The following is a 19,177-nucleotide window of genomic DNA, read 5'->3' as shown; positions in this document are numbered from 1 at the left end:
AACAGCGTCGTTTGATCTATGTAGCCGACCCTACCTAGTGGGACAAGGCTTCGTTGGTGTTGTAATCCCTAAACTCATTTAAATATCCTAATCTAATTCCAATACTCTGTCAACCTACCACCCTCTGTCACCGTAACCTCAACTCCCACCTCTTTCCTTCTCACTACCACCACCATATCGGCCAGCTCTCTCAATTTAGTGCCTCAAAATCGAAAAAGCATCGAAGAAGGTCGATAGTGGCGAAGAGGATGATAACTATGGTATATGGTGTGAAATCTACTTCGCAGAGCGCGGCGCATCGATTGCCAGAGAAATTGACTACTGTAGCCATTATTTATTCTTCGCATGCATCATAGAGGCTCCCCAAACATGGCATCACATCTTTTTCTCAGGACATTAAGGTCTCTTTTAGCAAACCTGAATCATATGAAAGGCATTAGGGTGTTGAATCTTTTCTAATAGATCAATCACAATTACCATCAACTTCTTCTTGAAACCCTCCCCCTATGTATCCTAGATGAACTTGTAACCCTTTATGGGCTCAAAGTGAACCAGCACGAACCATGGCATCTTAGATTTGAGGAGGTCAAACTTCTTCCGTAGACACTAATTCTACTGCACTATTATTTGGACGCTCACAATTTTATACTGGTTTTTTGTTGTTCTACTTCTTGTTTTATGAATTAGTTTGAGGATGCTGATTTTTTCTCTGGTCATGTCAAGGATTGAAATAAGCACGACTTTGAACACCTCTACTTCTTTGTGATTAGATTCTTATTCTCTTCTCTCTTCGCATTTTTTTTATTTTTTTATTTTAGTTTTATGGAAGCTTAAGCATCTCAATCTTTAGGGTCTAAATGAGTTATTTACTCTTATGGAAATTTAAAATTTAAAGCTTTATTGCGGTGGTAAAGGTAGGTGATAGTGATGGTTGAGTGCAAGGTAGATAGACAATGAAAAAGAATAAGGTAGGAGGAAAGATTACGACGGCAGAGGGTGGTGGATTTGATAAAGGGTTGGAATTAGATTAGGATATTTAGATGGATTTAGGGATTAAAATTAGATTTTTCATTAAGGTTAAAATTGGAGAGAAAAAATTTGACTAATAGTTGACTGGGCAAAAATTAACATTAGGGATATAATTGAAACTTATTTAAACGTTGAGGCTAAAATTGATTCATATTAAATGTTAGAGATAATTTTAAAAATTTAAAAAATGTTAAGACAAAAATATACCTTACCTTTAATATTTCAAATATTCAATTATCCACAATCATATATTCTCATACCATGATACAAAACCTTAAACATTCAATTCCAATTTCTTTTAGCCACGTAGCATTATTTAAAAAAAATTATATCTATGAGACACAACCACAAAATAATTGTACGAAATTAGAAAAATACACATAAATCACAAGATAATTAATAAAAGAAATAACAAATATTGTAAGGGCAAAAATTGCAACGACAAAAGGCGAAGACGGCGATGACAACGGCAAAGAACGATTCTTCTTCTGCCAAAGACAAAGACAGTGAATACATTCTATCTCCGTCGAAGAAAGGAAAATGAAGACAGCAATGGTGAATAACGCTTCTGCCTCTGCCGAAGATGATGGCGACGGTTCAAGCTCGTGGTGACCTTGAGAGTGAGAAATGAAAGTAGTGAGAAGGGACAAGAATCGCGACTTTAATTCTGTATACTTATTTTATTCTTGTCAGTAGTGATACTTGAACAAAATTATTGTTGAGATAGAAAAATTTCACATTTTTATTTTTAATATTAGATTAACAATGGTGTTTTCTTGAATTGTGAACTGTTGTGGTATTTTTCTAAGATGTCGGATGATTTAATTTAGGGAGTAGAAATCGGACCGTCCGATTTTTAAGAGATATAAAAATCGGACCGTCTGATTTTTAAAAGGTATAGAAATCGGACTGTTTGTTTTTTAGATACAAAAATCGAATCGTCCAATTTTTATAACTGTCCAATTTGTGTTTAAAAAAATAAAAAAATTGAAGTACACAAATGGAATTTTGAACTATTTTTTTTTGTATATGTCTATTGTAATGGCCGAAATTGTTGATCTCTCTAAATTTTTGGGAGAATTGCTAAATAAGAGTGATTATCCTATTGATCTTAATTTCTACTAATTTATTGATTGATTTAGAATTTCGGCAGAGTTATAATTCTAGAAATTTGGATCCTCTAAAGTTTGAATTTTACTTTAGAGAGTAAAATGTGATCTCTCACCATTTATTTTATAGGTGAGGCCAAGAATAAATATAAGAGAGAAACCATTCAAAGGTACAAGATCACACTTTACCCTCTAAAATAAAAATTCAAAATTTAGAAGATCCAAATTCCAATTCTTCTTAGTGCAAGAGAAATCCTTACAATAGAATTAATTATGCCTTTTAATTTATGCATATTATTAAATGATATATTCTAGAGAAAAAATACCCTTAAAGATTGGTAGTTTGCTCATTATAGAGAAACCAATCATGAAAAAGCTTAAATCATTTGCATATTACTACTAAAACTTTTTATTATTTATTTGAGTTTGATACTTGTTAGATTTAGAAACAAATATTAGATCATTACTTGATCCACTACGTTTTATATTTTTTTATACATCTCTTAGTTTTGGTATTGAAATTAACTAATAAGATGTAAGATTGAGAGAAGATTAAAATATATATATAAAAGATACGTGCATACAAAATAATGCAAATATCGTTTTTCTTTAAGTTTTAAGTGAGTTAGATGATACTTCTTTTTTTTTTTTCTTTATATTTGCAGGAGAATATGCAACCGCAACAGTTGCATCAGCTGTTAGAACGATCATGGTAAAAATTTCCTTTACCAGACAGACAAAATTACATTCATGACCTTAATTTATCTTAATTTCTAGACGTTGAACTATTAAAGTTCCAATAGAATTGTTGCAGTCCAATAAATATGCTTTTAAAAGCAATTAATAATGAGTAAAAAATTTGTCAAGATTTTGGTAAACAGAAGACTAATAAAATAATATGTTTTAAAAGCATGGTTAGTTCTTCGAATTTTGAAAGAAATATATATATATACGAAATACATATAAAAAAATATGTGAAATAAAATATATTTATACATATAAATATGATGATTTGGTAGTTAATTTTGGAATATATTTTTTTTTATAATTTTTTGTTAAACTTTTACATAAATTTTATATCCGATTGAAATGGAGACATATTTACTCCTAAAAAATATGAATACTCAAAAATATAATTTGTTTTGCATTATTCACCAACTTTTTCATCATTTCTTGTAATGCAAACACTAATCCATATTATTTAGCATCAAATTAATTAGCATGGACATTGTAAATATGTTTTAAATTGTCACGCATAAAAAATTAACGCAGCTGGTGTCTTTTAAAATTTGAATTAGAGCTAGTTTCGAAATGGATTTTATGAGAAGCTTTAATTCGTTGAGAGCGTAACAAATTCAGTGCACTATAATCGTAATAAAGTTCTATTTATCTTGTTACTTGCAAGGATAGATCCAAAACTTTAGAAAGATGACGAAAATTTAGTTGGATTAATTTTAAAACTAAATCAATTTTTTATCATTTTTTTAAATATAAAAATATAAAAATATTTGTAAATATGTTTTACACAAGATATTTGGTAGCTAAATATATCTTAATTCTAATTTTTTAAAAATTATTTTCATCATTTTGCTCAATATTAACAAAGATTTTTAAAGATTAATTTATTAGCAAAATATATTTTTTTGAAATTGATCTTTTAAAATTTCTTTTTGGTTTAACAAAAGAAAAGCACACTAAATATAAATAGAAAAGTTAGACTCCACACCAAAGAAATAAGAAGTTAGAATCCAAAAAAAGAGAAAATTTGAAATAGATCACAATTTTAAAGTGTCTTAGTTTTATAATTTCATAATATCTTAGTAAAAAAGAGTAAAATTTGAAAACTTCATAATATTACTATAATTATTTAAAAATTAGAATTTTTTATTTAAATAAATAAAATAAATATAAAATTTATAAATATAAGAGTGTTCAGAATATTATTTTTTTGTCAAGGTTCAAACAGTTCTAATTACTAGTTTACTAGTTTAACCAGTTTAACCGTGGTTCAATTGAAAAATTATTTTATAATAAAATAATAAATAAATTATGAATAGATAAAATACTAAATTGATCCCTTATATTTGGGTATAATCATGTTTTGGTACTTAAGATTTAAAGTGTTCTATTTGAATAAAAAAAATTCATTTAGTTTCAATATAATCCTACCGTGAAGTTAATGTTAAATAATTAACGAAAGTCTGTTTTCAGAACATATATAATCAAACTCTTTAGTTGCCGACGGAAGTTTCCTGCAGTAGAGGTGACGATGGCATTGTCCTCATCACCACCAGCAAACTTTTTCGCAAAAAGCGTGTTCTCGAAGATGTTCTCCATGTGCTTGAACTAAGGCCATCAGTGGCTCGTGGTGATGTATCTGCGGTGATGTATCTGCAGTTGATCCTGTGCTTCTCGAGTTTCTACTTCTTTTTTAAGGAAGGGCATTAGGTTTGGTAATTATTTAATATTGACTTCACAGAAAGACTACATTGAAGCTAAATAATTTTTTTTTGGATTCCAATAAGATACTTTAAATCTTAGAGACCAAAACAAGATTAGACGGAAACGTAAGGGACCAATTTAGTACTTTACCATTTTAAATAAACACCCTAAAATATAATTATAGTCTAATACAAACTTTAAAACATCTTCCAAATTTAAAGCACTATATAAAATATCATCAACCAAAATCTTATAATCTTATCAAAATATAAACTCAAAAGTCAAATAATAAAAAAAAATTAAATATGAAATGCCAACATAAAAGTTTATCATCAATTATCAGAATCTACAAAAACTTGCTGCAAATTTAACGCTTTGCAATCATCTTCACCTTCGTTTCCACCCTCTTGAGTAGAAGAATCAAAAGATGTAGTATAAAGGCCATTATTACCATTGCCATTTCGATATAAATCAGCATTAATATTACCTAATAAAATACACATATTATCATTATGTTAAAAACTAATAATATTCTAATAAATTATCAGAAAATAAACTATAATACTCATCTAATAAATCTTTTACATTATTAAAAAAACCAGACTCTTTCTCTACAACCACTTCCATCACCCAAAAATCAATAAAATTAATACTTTCATAATTAATTGGATTATATTGTACCTTTTGTTTTTTTTTTCTTTCTAAAAAAATTATAAGTAACATACACAATATCATTTAATTTATCATGTTCCAATATATTTTTTTTGTATGAATGTGATAAAAAAAACTCTAATTTCTTTCATACCCAGAGAAAATAGATGCTTGGCTAAAAATGTGAACAACTATCCTTTGTAAATGTGGAGCAGAACTACCAAATAACTTCCATCATTCATCTATGAATTAAAAATCTATAACATACTATTAGTTATCAATTAAGAAAATGAAAACACAAAACATATTATTAAACGAATATTCTTATCAGGCTTAAGTTTTTTTGTCGCTTGAATAGATTATGGTCTGTCGAAACTTTTCTTTCGATCTCTATATAAGTGTATTTTTTTGAATGCCTCAACTGAATCCAAATTATTACATTTGCAATACAAGGTAACAAGATCACGTAAACTTCGTATGATATCAGGTGCTTTTTTATAATTTTTATAAAAAAAAGCATAATTTAGGAAATAAGTTGTTCCAGAAGGTCTTTCTTCAAATGTTTATCTCACATCTTGAGTTAAATAAATATCTCTTTGATTGCATCTTCCATACTTAACATTCTTTCATATACATATTCCAAAGATGATTTATTATCAGCATCAACAATTCTCGACAATTTAATCAGAGGGCTCACAAATTTACACATAGTAAAACAATTATTTCAAAATTCGCTATCCAAGATAATGACACTTACAGCTCTACAGTTAGCACTTCTTTTTAATTTGTGATTGGTAAAGTATAAATCTACAATCAATGCTTGTAAATCAGTTTTATGTTAAAGATGCTCTTTAATGTGATGAACATAGTAGCAAAATGAATTGCACCAGGACGAAATTCTCTTTTTAAGTAGGCCTTTTTCTAAGCCAATATAAGAAGACCACATAATAATATACAAATACTGTAATATTTGAAGTACGTGATGCAAGATTAGAAATATACACTATACTGCATATATCTTTTAAAATAAGATTAAGGTAATGAGCAGCAATATAATAACCAATAGATATTCTCATATTTTTTATTGATAAGTCTACCAGCCGCAACATAATTAGTCTCGTTGTAGTCACAACATGCACAATATCACTAGGGTTAATCCATTCAATCACTTAGAAAATAAATTACACAACATTAAAGCATTATTTACCAAATTTGAAGTGTTTATAGATTTCATAAAGTACAAACTTTTAGAATAATACACCAAGAAGTTAATCAATATTCTTTGCTTTTGATCTATTCATCCATTAGCTATGAGAGTGCATCCACTTTCTCTTTAAGCACTCTTATTACTATCAACTAACATCTAATATTTTCTTTTAGGATTAGCCAACAAGGAAACAGATAAATTATCATAAGAAAGATCCATATAACCAGATTCAATACTAGCAAAATCATTCAGTATATTTTGAAAAATGGTGACATAACTACATTGAAAAAAATTCTACAATCCAAAAGCTACTTAACAAACCGCTTATCAATATCATGTATCGCCTCTTTATTCTAAAAAACACTTTTAATACTTGATTGAGCTCGTGGAGTTATTTTTGGTGCAAACATAGAAGAAATGACTTTGGTTTTTTTTTTTTTTTATCATCTCCAAATACTTTTTTATTAGATGGTAGCTGACTTGAAATATATTGTTGTTCTTCTTACGCTATTACTTCATCAATTACATCCTCTATCTTATCATCATCTTCTTCACTAAAACTCACTTTTCTTTTGCTTTTGTTACTCTGAATTTCTTTCAAAAATTTATTATGTTTTTTCACATCATATGAAATTTTAAAAACATTTTTAACGTTTCCAGTTATCTTTGTAAAGTATTTCTTCATTTTGTAAATCCTACCTCCTTCAAAAATTTATAGACAAAATAAGTATTGGTGTTGTGATTTTTTATTCATTAAAAGCAACATATTTTCAAATTGGATATGTTTTTCTTGTATATTGGAAGAAGTTTATGATTGACTGTATGTCGTTGGAATAAAAAAGATCAAGATTAACAGCATAGTTGAAAATGGCGAGATTAGCAGCCAAATTATTATATTAAATAAGTGAATAATTATTTTATTTAATATATTAAATCACCTTAACAATATCATTAAATAAATAAAAAAATTAAAATTATCCATTAATTTTTTTTTCTCTTAAAAAAGTTTAGATCCCTTTAAAAAAGGTTTAATTTTGTCCCTGACATTGCAAACGAAATATGTTTATAACTATTTTATATGTACCGCCAACTTGATAGATAATAAATAGAAAAACTATAATTCTTTTAGTATGTCTAAATTCGTAATTTTTATATTTATTTTATTTATTTAAAATAAAAATCACAATGATTGAAACGGTTAATACTGATAGAGTGGGCGAAAAGGTCTCATTCGCTGATACAATCTTATTTAATCAATCTTATGCAGTCAAAATTTCACTGAAAAAAAAAAATAGGTGCAGAAAGCAAAGAGAGCAAAAGGAAATCGCTCAAAGTAAAGGCTCTCCAAGCTTTCCTCATAACTATTCATTTTTGGATTTTTTGATCTTATTTTAGATTCATATGGCTGATGTATACAATTTGGAGGATTCGATGCTTTTATTCCTACCATGCCTAAAAGGCTTATAATCACGCAAATATAGATCATATGAACCGAAATCCACGCACCTACTTCTATTGTTGTTGTAAGAACCAATCTCAAAAGGATCTATATAGTAAGGTCAATAAAGAGTACAAGTTAAACATTGAAAGCTAAATAAATTATCAATTGAGAAACAAAGGGAAATGCACAAAGGACATTGAAGAGAAAAGATTTAAGGGGGAAAAAATTGTTCTAATGGAAGGTAAAATGCTTATATTGGTGTTGTTATGTGTGTTCCCTACCTTAAATGCTAATATAGCTGAATTCGACCAAGTATGGATGGAGCGATCTATAGAAGCCAAAAAAGCAGCTCGCAAGGCTTTCAAGCCAAACCCTGAGGCAGTCACTGATGAATTCAATCAACATGTCAACAAGTATGTCTAACTATTTTGTCTCATTTTTTGTATGAATCATATACATGTAACGATAAATTATCTACAGCACTATATATAAATCAGAATTTCTCATAAATCATATGTTTGAGTTCAAGTTCAAGCTTGCATTAGTTTGTTACAATAATGCAACAAATTCTTTATTCGGTATAATACTTTCTTTTCTCTCCTCCCTTTTTCATTTTTATTTTTCTAAAATGGTTGCCACACTAAAAACATGTGCAAACATTTGGTGAGCTTATTTATTTCTCTTGTGATAGCATTCATGTCTTTGTTTTCGTCAAACATCATTTCTGTTATTAAAAAGTGGATTTGGATCATCTCCAATAGTTGTTTCATTGTGTTGACAATCAGAATTCTAACACTAAGGAGACTAGGATTAAAAATATAGTTAATAATATTTTTTTCTAAAAAAATCTATTACATTTTTAGCTTTTAACTTTTTAAATTTAACTTGTTTTAAAATAAAATTAAATATACTTATACCAAAATTATGTTTAATAAACACTTAACTAAAAATATATATATATATATATATATATATATATATATATATATATATGAGCATGGTCTATGCTGGCCTCCCTAAGTTCCGTCACTGAAAACATGAACACTATCATCTATCATTTATTATTAAATGAGTTTAAATCATACCTGAACCCCATTGACTTAGTGAGCCATGGATATTGGATAGTGGATACATTGGATGAAAAATAAGTTACCTAGTATAATTTTTTGAAAGAATTATTGTGTCGTAATTAATATTATTGAATTGTGTCAAAAAAAAATTGGGATAGTATGTTATGTTAAACCTTTGTGTGTTTAGTGAGAATGTTTTGCACATGATAATAAATTGTTATGGAGCAGGGACCTTGAAGGTTCCAATAAAACGAGAAGGGGTTTATCCGGCAAATACAAAGGTCCATGTATGGCTACAAATCCCATTGACCGTTGCTGGAGATGTGACCCCAACTGGGAGAAAAACCGCCAACGGTTAGCAGACTGTGCTATTGGTTTCGGCCATGGCACGACGGGCGGCAAAGGTGGCAAAATCTACGTTGTCAATGATCCCTCAGATCATGATCTCCTCAACCCAAAACCTGGGACTCTGCGATTCGCAGTGATTCAGAAGGAGCCATTGTGGATCATTTTTAAACATGACATGACCATCAAGCTTAGTAGTGAGCTTATAGTCACTAGTCACAAGACCATAGATGCACGTGGTGCCAATGTTCACATTGCCAATGGTGCCCAAATGACTCTACAGTTTGTGAAGAACATAATCGTTCATGGACTGCATATTCACGGCATCAGGAAACATGCCGGCGGCATGATAAGAGACTCGGTCGACCACTTTGGAATCCGCACTGAGAGCGATGGGGATGGGCTTTCATTGTTTGGAGCTACTAACATTTGGATTGATCATGTTTCTCTGTCAAATTGTGATGATGGACTTATTGATGCCGTTGCTGGATCAACAGCTATTACCATATCCAACTGCCACATGACTCGCCATAATGATGTAAATTACATCATCACTTTCTGTTACATCCTTTTTCTGCAGAAATATTTTGTTATATGCTTACATGTATTGTGTCATGCAGGTTATATTACTTGGTGCAAGTGATGCCTACTCAGGAGATCAATCATGCAAGTAACATTGGCATTCAACCATTTTGGGCAAGGATTGGTGCAGAGGATGCCAAGGTGCAGATGGGGTTTCTTCCATATTGTCAACAATGACTACACTCACTGGCTTATGTATGCCGTCGGTGGTAGCCAACATCCCACCATCGTCAGCCAGGGCAACCGATTTATCGCACCTCCAAACCCAGCTGCAAAAGAGGTATATAAAGTGAAGAATTATTTGTTTCCATGTGAATATTCAAATTGCAAATAAGAAAAATATAACATTGCTGTGCTTGGTGATTTAGGTTACCAAGAGGGATTATGCTCCTCAAAGTGTGTGGAAAAATTGGAATTGGAGATCAGAGGGTGACTTAATGCTGAATGGAGCCTTCTTTGTTGAGTCTGGGACGAAGGTTACAAACTTTCCCAAATCAGGAGGTATTACTGCAAAGCCTGGGAGTTTCACATCAAGTCTCACTCGCTTTGCAGGTCCTCTCAAATGTGTAGTACACAAGCCATGCTGAGCAAAGTACCAGATCAGAGTTTTTGTGCTTATTTAGTGTTTTCTATTTTTCATTTATTTTCTCTTCCATTTTCCCTTTGATCATAATATAGGATTAGAGGAGAACAAGTTAAAGTGAGAGTTGTACATGTAAGTTAGAGCAAGCCTGTTATCTCTAGGCATGGAAACACTTAGCAATCCATATATCAGCGTTCATATTGTAAAGAGTTCGATTTAATAATAGCAAGTATTCCTAATCTATCTTCATCCAAGAAATATTTTCACTTTTTTTTTCAATATATAAATATCAAATACGATACAATGTATAAGAAAGAAATGAAAGCCTAATATACAAAGGTACCGGAGTGACCTATCAGATTCAGATATATGTATATCAGCATTCTGATAAAAGTTTACAACATCATTCACAAAAAACTGACGCTGGGAAAACGTTCTTTTTCCAGCCAACCAACATATCAACTTTTTCTTCTTACCCAGTTACATGGACTTAGTCCAATAATAAGGTATAAATTCAATGTGCTGTGCATGAATCATACTTGGTAAGCCAAAACTTCTGATTCAGTCCTCCTCCAAACTGAGTCCACCAATCCGATGCCGTCGCCTGTCAAAAACAGCTTTGAAAGACTCACGTTCAGCACGGATTTGTTCTTGAAATATGCTGCCCTTCTTCGGCTCCGTGCTATTATGAGTTAGGCTCTCCTCTTCATGCAATGGATTTGACTTCTGTACAAAACCAAAAACCCAAACCAAAAACTTAGTTGATATATATATATATATATATATATATATATATATTTCAATCCTAGCAAGAAAAAAAGGGGGGGGGGGGGGAGGGATACTCAGTTTCAGAGTAAGCAGAATTCCATACTTGATCTCATATATATATATATATTCAGCAAATAGAATTCTTAACAAATTCTTAAACTTGGGTTTCTGATTATCTTTAGTATGGACAAAAACATCCCTTACTGTTTTATTTTATTCCCTCTAACTCTTTTCTTTTGATTCAGCAAAATAGAATATCAAAAACTAAATTGAAGCACAGAAGTTGCCTAACAACAAGAAGGCATAAACAACACAATCCTACCAAAAAAAACAAAAAACAAAAAAAACAAAAAAACAAAAGCACAGCACTACAGATAAGCATAAAATAGCAAATCCTAGACAAACAACCACAGACAGAAGCATATCACAGAGGGAGTCCCGATATTGAGGTCTCATGTCAAGCGCAGACCAATTCTATCCTCATCATCCTGCCACTGCAAGGAATTCCAGCCGACATGCACATGTTAAAAACACTCCCAGAAGGCAGAACCCCTAATCGATCACCTAAAGTTAGGACTTTGAAACCATCCTTACATCAACATTCCACTCCATGGAAACTGTGTTCATATTTCATACAATTCTTTTGTTTTTCCCCTACCAGCGGGATCCCACTCCATCAACAGCCATCCACGTCACCCCACCCTACCTCCACCTTGCCTCTCATCTGCCACCTCACCAGCACCTCTTCTCTCACCCACATAAAATATTTTTAATTAACAAAAAAACGGATTTGCAGAAGTAGAAGGGGACCGAGTTAGAGAGGGAGAAGGCGACTGAGAAGGAGACGGATTTGCGAGTAGTGATGACCAGCAACATTGGAGGCAACTACAGAGGGTGGAGATGCAACGATAATGGCGTTTATGCTCCGCATCTTCATTCACAAAAAGCTTCCAAGAGAGAAATAGTTAGTGGGGGGAAAATAATATTTTTGTCCATACACAAAGGGTGTGTCATTAGTTAAATTGGGTGTGTGCTTAGCTTCACCCATAGTGTTATCATTTTTAAGATTTTGTTAAGGGAAATATGAAAATGGATAACTGAAGTGTAAACCACGAAAAATAAAAGCAAAAACCAAACAAAGCCTTAACTTCGTTGTAAAGAAAAGTAGGAAAATGCAAGTAGAAAACCGTCAAACCGAATATCTTTGCACAGATATCAGAAAACACTGAATAGAAAGGAAAACCAAAGAACAGTAGTGAAATGAAAACGAAGACACAAAGCAAGAAACTAACCAGGTTGTATCCAGCACCAGGTCCAATCACTAAAGACAAACCATTTAACTTCCTTGCAGCTCCTATTGAGAACCCTGACTTGCCAGCCTGAAATGATAATTCAAGGCAGAAGGGTGGGGGTGCTGAGATTAAGGAAACACGTACAATGGAAAAGCCACAAAAGCTGTACCACTGTTATTGTTGTGGCCATGTTTCGAACTTATATATAAATAATTGCAATATGTGTGATTCCCCTTTCTCAGAGACCTCAAGGGTAAAAATGAATCATGATAACAAAGCAGAAACCAAGGATGGAAATAAAACATGTATGTATAAATATAGAAAACAGAAAACTACAGAGATATTTTCTTTCCTGTGTACTTGATGTCATGGAAAATCCCTGCACCATCCCCCTTCCCCTACCTCCTATTCAACCCAAAAAGAAACCGGAAAAGAAAATATGCATTTTTTGCTACAAAAGTATGAAACTAGAACAGTCTTCAAATGGAACTTCAAAGGGCCTGTTTGGTTTAAGAAAACATTTTCTGTTTTCATTTTCAGTGCTTTTTGTTTCTAAAATTTTGTGAAGAAAAAACAGTGAAACACTAAGATCCTATTTTTTGTTTCACTTCCTATTTTCACCTTTTCCTTTTCCTAAAATTAGAAAACATAAACACAATCCGAACAGGCCCAAGCTTTCAAATGTATCAAACATGATCATACGTATCATACCTGATCACCCCAATGTACAGATTTTCGTTCCTTGCCATATTGATGAATTAACCCAGATAGAGCATTAATATTGCCCCTCATACCTTCAGTTTGATCAGTGTCATCTTCACCAAAATCTTCTGACCATTTGCTTTTGCCCAATTCCCTGACTTCTGTTGGATGCTCCCCTTCAGCATCCCCTCCCTTCACATCCTCCTTAATTGAACCTATATTTTAAAGGGCTAACAACAATGAAAAGACATGCTAGACAAACAAGAAAAAGCATCCCAGAAAACTTTACTCAAAACATTATGAAGATATTATGAAGTATAGCACAGAGAGTCATCAATATTTAAGAGGTGATACACCAGAAATCCTATTTACTATGCAATAAACCTCCATTATATATAATACAGTTTAAGATCCAAATCCAGGGAACAAAAAGTGATAATAAGAGAACTAAAGCCATTGTTTTAGGATGAAACATAGAGCCATGTAACCCAACCTAGTGAGATAAATCTGGTTTGCTTGTCATCATAGAAGATAACAACAGCCATATTTGCTTACTTCAATTAAAATAAATAAGAAAAGAAAGCAACCAAACAAAAAATTATGAATCTAATTTCCTTGAACTATGATTATGATGACTCCCTGCATAAAAATCTGTATTTAGTCAACAGTCTTCAGAAATTCTATATTACTCCCTTAAGTATATTGACTTTGCAATCAGACCAAGTCAAGCCAATGAAAATGGATTAACAGATACCAACTGGACTCAAATATTAGCCTGAATACTAATTTTTCAAGTTCTAAGTTAAACACTGGCATTCTTCTTTAGGTATTTATTTATAATTTAAAATAAGTCTATGCTAGCATACACTTTTACAACATTATAGAAGGAACCCAGCTACACTATGGTTGGGTAAGACTGATCCAATGCACCTAAAAAATGACACTAATAGCATAGGTGAAATACAGCCATAAAACGGTAATGGGCTAAAGGACACTACTTGTGTCATCCCTGACAGGAGGGTCAACAACTTTCTCGGCTTCTCTTCCTTGTGCTGCAGGCAAAGCATCTCCAATATCATCTTCCATATCCATGTCTACCTGGAATATATGACATACGAAACAGTCACTCCAGAGTGTTATGTGAAAAAAGTTGGGATAGGCTTACAAGATAAAATATATCAAGAAGTTACAAATACCTCCTGAATTTTACTTTCCTTTAGATCATCTCCATGAAATAATGACTGGGAAGCCAGTAAGAGACACAGTGAAGAAAAAAGTAAGAAGCAATGAATAAAAAAAAAAAAGGTTAACACCAGTATTGTTATGGCCTATAATCCCCAAAACTTCAACCCAAATAATACTAAATACACCAAACCTTGACATCAAGCTGCAAATACAACGAAGGAGCCTCTTCCCACTGCCTAGACATCTTTTCTATGTCTTCCTGTGTAAATCCATGGACATTCCTTGCTGCACAACCCTGAGTATAGGGAGAAAAATGTAAAACACAGAACAAAGAAATTTGCGCAGATGGCCTAGTCAATGATTGATCAGCAACAAAACAGGCAAAACAAGAGAATCCATTATCCAAATGGCTAATCCCCAATTCTGAAAGGGCAAAAGGAAAGATGAAAATTCTTCTCTACCATTGAGCCACCAAACAAATATTACAATCTTAGTCCATTGAAACCCAGAAGCAAAACAAAATGATATTCAGTGTTGGAAAGAACAACTAAACTCACCACAGGATCCTTGTAAGTTGCCTCTAAAATGTACACTTCATAGCCCGACCTCTGAAAAGATGAGGAAATAATATGAAAAAAGGAAACATATTGAAGCAACAGATATTGGGCACCTGCTATTTAATTTGTAGATTTATTTAGGCAAAAAATAAGTATTAATGATCATAACAGTTGATCAGTCACTGGCATTCAAGCATGCAATTCAAATGACCAAATCTTTTAATTCAGAAAAATGATAGCTTGAACTTCAGTTGCAAGCACCTCACTTCATAATGAGCAAGTGATACACAAGAAGTAGCACCATCCCTCCCATTTAAATAGAACTTTTTGCAGAAATCCATTGCATTCAGTGCACTAGACTAAACATTTTTTGACATGTTAATATTTAATATAATGTAAACTACTATGGTTATGGAAGATTAAATATAATGAATAAAAACATCTCAATAATTTATTGTCCTATGCACCTAAGTTTATGCAAGAATTCCTTGGTTAACATTTAGATATCAATCTTCCATGGCATCCTTATGCATAAAATGGGTATACGAAGTCTGGAATTAAACCAGATAAACAACATGAGAGTGTTCAGAACATATAGAGCACTTTCAACTATTCAGCTTGGTTGTTCACAATTAATAATACTATTTGTATAAACTAGTTCTCCCTCAACTTTATCTACTGTTCCACATAAAAATCATAACGAGAATTAAGAAATCTTATAAACACAAGGCACATGAAACATGTCTTCGCCTAAACCACTTCTTCACCTATTTCTGAGGGGAAATTGAAAGATTGGAAAGAGTATTACATAAATATTTTGGGTTGTCTTGAGCACACATTGCAGATGTTGCGAGAAAGAAAGAATTAAGTATATACCTTTGCAGTTGCCCAAAATTGAGCAAAATCAGCTACCCGCAGATTGCGGTCATCCACTAAGACGAGGCACAAATACCACCAAGAAAAGGGTCAATTGTCGAACAAAACTGCATCTGTAGTTAGTGAACAAATAGGCAGTGCATGGGCACTGCATCTCTATTTAATCTAAAACGAAACTAGATCATTAAACTTATCACATTCCACAGCAAGCCAGAACAGACTACCTGACCACTTTGTCTTCTATGCTTAAAACTTTTGTAATTCACCTAAAAACTTCCGTTTTATTCCTTTCAGTTTCCTTAAGAAGTCATTATTATTTAGGTGAAGTTCAACTAAACTCATTCTCTGGAAGATATTAAGTCTAAGTCAGCACTTAGTGCAATGCAGTCAAGACAAAATATACAAAGACATTGTCACAGAAATGAGTGCGGAACTCGCAACACAATGCAGAATTTTCAAACAAGACTATAATTATGACATATAATTATCTTAAAACCATTAAATGTGGAATCATTTGTTTAAAGAGTAGCTTCAATACATAATTTGTCTTTTATGCATACCAATGACAAATGTGAAAGATCCCTCCTCAACAGTTTTCTTGAATGCTTTCAACATGCTTGACCGATAAGCCTGCAATTACGGAAAATAGAAGGAAAATGTCAATCTGGTAAATAAATCCGTGTCAAGTCAACTGGTATTCACAGAGGACTTGAACAGAAGTCATCTATGACAAACAAGTGTAGAATGTTGTAGACCACAAATATACTGAGATTTTCTATCACAATTAAGAAACATATGTAAAGATTACAACAACCACTAAGCCCTGTCAGTAGTTGGGATTGATTATATGGATAACATGACACCACTAAATCATTTTTATTGATGAGAAGTATCTAAAATAAAGGAATGAAAGAAAAAGAAAAAATTCTCCTGCAACAAGGCTTCCATGGCCTAATTCTCAATTTGCAACCATATTGCATTCAAGGTTAGCTCAATTTGTGGTGTAAAAAGTTAAGTTTCACTGTCCAGTGGATACCGATTCTGTCAAAGAGTGTCAAACATAGCGTCTCTGTCCCGCACAGGACAAGCTTCACATCCCCCCCCAACCAACACACAAAAAACCCAACCCAAGCTAACCCAACCCAAAGAAGAAGAAGCAATCATTTCACCAGCACTTCAACAAAAGTCATGTTCTAAGAATGAATGTGAAATCTCCATGAAACGAAACAGCTACCTCTTCCATTTCAGGTTCATAACAATACTCCATGACCTTCTTTGTTGCCAGTTTCTTGCTTCTGCCGGAACTCGAAGACTTTGACGTATCACTATCCTCAACCTGTTTAAAAAAAAAAAGTGTTGATACAGTCTCCATCAGACCTAATCAAAACAAACATAGGAAGGACAGTGTGTGTGTGTGTGTGCGTGTAAGCACAAACCTTTTCAACCTCAGTCATGAAATAATCATCCATTGAATGAATCCGTGGAGCATCACCACCATTTTCAACCTCAAGATCACGCAACATCTTTGCTAAATAGCTCTTACCACTACCTGAAAGGGCACCAACACACAGCAAAGATATCAACAGAAGGACCTATCGAAATCACATGTAAAATGGCCATGAAATTCAGTGCCGAGGGCCAAAAAGAAGCATAAAATTCTGTTCATAGGCAAAGAAGATGCAAAAGGAGAAGCTTTCATGAAGATCAGCAACAGAAATACTCTGGAAACGACTAACACTTTTACCTTCCACTAAATCAAAAACTTATAAGATCCATCACTAAGACTCGGCTTTCATAAAAATAGCAATTCAATAAATAAAGAGATTTGTCATAAACTTTTCCAATCCAAAATAAGCAAAATACTAAACAATCAATGATACACCATGAAAACACACCTGGAAGACCTCGAAGGATGATCACAAAATGATCAGGACGGGAAGCTCGATGTGGATGCATAAACAAGTGTGACGCATCAGTGACTTTAGGTTTATCAGCAGGCAAATGCTTTAGTGAAAAAGGTTGAGCATCCCCCAATAACCGCTTAGATGGTTCCTGCTCATAATGCAAGTCAAAACTAAACACCTGGCGCATACTACAACCCCCCAAAATTCTGGGGAAAATTCTGGAACTTGTTTATTCAATCATGAAAGCATGAAGCATACCTCAGGAGGAAAACTAGTGGAAAATTCTGGAACTTGTTTATTCTGAAAATAAGGCTGGGGCAACGCATGAGTTTCAGGAACCTGTGAATACGATGAGGGAGAGGGAGCCACAGAAGCAGGGGAACTTCCATGAACAGGAAAAAGAAACCCCGGTTTCTTGGGTGGGGAAAAGTAAGAAGCATTCAACTGCAAAGACTGATTAATAGGCGGATCAGCTGGAGGAAGAGGAGGCGGCGGAGAAGAAGGAAGAGGAGGCTGGCCCCTGAAGAATCTTGATGCTTCCACATGAGCCACATTATCAGAATGGGCATAAGGGTAAGGGTACTGCACAACTCTCCCATTCAATTGACCCTGATTCCCTTCGAGATTTCGAAAATCATGAGGTGGTGGCGGAGGAGTGTGAGCCTGGTAATGGTAGCTACCGCTAGAAGAATCGTGCGCATAAGAACCGTTACTGAATTGACCGTTTTGCGGAAAATTTAGGAACCCGTTTTGATGAACATGTGTAGTGTAGTTACTGTGGTTGCGAAGCTCTTCGTGTGGTTGTTGGTAGTGCTGCTGCTGCGAAGCTAGGGCAACACCGTGATCGCGAATCAGCTTGAGCCTTCGCTCGTCTTCCAAGAAATTGGAGTGAGGATCATCGATTCTCTGTCTCTTGAAGGTTCTGTCGGAGTCGGGGGGCCAATAAGAGGGCGCGTGGGGAGGTGGTGGCTGGAAGGGTGGCGCGTGAGGTGGTGGAGGGTGGGTGTAATAGGAGGAAGTGGGTGGAGGAGGGGGGCAGAAGGGGAAGTGTGGGATGAAGCAAGAAGGGCAAACATTGGGTTGGATTGGTCTGTGGTTCAGGTTAGGGTTAGGGTTAGGATACCATTGACGGTCCATGGTTGTTAGCAGAAGATGGAAGGTAAGAGGCCTAATAACAATTAACGCAATGGAAACTGGAAAGACTGATTCTTTTCGGAGACGAAGGGGGCAACATCACTCACCGCCACCTGCGATGCGTCCCGTCCAATAATTTTTATACATTGGCTTCTTCTTCTTCATCTTTTTCTTATTATTATTATTATTATTATTAAAGAAAATAATAAATCAGTCTTCGACTTTTTTATTGATAGATATTTAAATTTTTAAAGATTAAAAATATATTTAAATTTTTACTTTTTCAATATTTAAACACAT

The 19,177-nt window shown here is 33.4% G+C and overlaps 2 protein-coding genes across 3 annotated transcripts; one reads left to right on the top strand and one right to left on the bottom strand.

The window, feature by feature from the left end:
• Window positions 1–8,033: 8,033 nt before the first annotated feature.
• LOC112710542 (pectate lyase-like) lies at window positions 8,034–10,702 on the top strand. Its single transcript, XM_072203357.1, is given in 5 exon segments — window positions 8,034–8,292; window positions 9,178–9,832; window positions 9,915–9,951; window positions 9,954–10,156; window positions 10,245–10,702. Coding segments are annotated over 5 exon segments (1,293 nt in total). The 5' UTR covers window positions 8,034–8,113; the 3' UTR covers window positions 10,464–10,702.
• A 2-nt stretch (window positions 10,703–10,704) lies between these two features.
• Window positions 10,705–19,084, bottom strand: LOC112710531 (uncharacterized). 2 transcript variants are annotated; one of them, XM_025762785.3, is made up of 13 exons: window positions 18,002–19,084; window positions 17,735–17,891; window positions 17,276–17,388; window positions 17,074–17,175; window positions 16,400–16,469; window positions 15,840–15,895; window positions 14,964–15,014; window positions 14,597–14,701; window positions 14,418–14,462; window positions 14,220–14,319; window positions 13,231–13,436; window positions 12,520–12,606; window positions 10,705–11,185 (listed from the first exon to the last, which is right to left on the bottom strand). In XM_025762785.3, exons 1-13 carry the CDS (start codon window positions 18,878–18,880, stop codon window positions 11,021–11,023), a joined length of 2,136 nt encoding a protein of 711 aa, XP_025618570.1. In that variant the 5' UTR covers window positions 18,881–19,084; the 3' UTR covers window positions 10,705–11,020. The 2 variants fall into 2 exon arrangements, with proteins under 2 accessions (XP_025618570.1, XP_025618579.1); XM_025762794.3 differs by having other exon boundaries at window positions 13,314–13,436.
• Window positions 19,085–19,177: the final 93 nt, after the last annotated feature.

This window comes from Arachis hypogaea, chromosome 1, assembly GCF_003086295.3.
Source record: "Arachis hypogaea cultivar Tifrunner chromosome 1, arahy.Tifrunner.gnm2.J5K5, whole genome shotgun sequence".
Lineage (NCBI taxonomy): Eukaryota > Viridiplantae > Streptophyta > Magnoliopsida > Fabales > Fabaceae > Arachis > Arachis hypogaea.
This window is presented reverse-complemented; position numbering and strand designations above follow the sequence as displayed.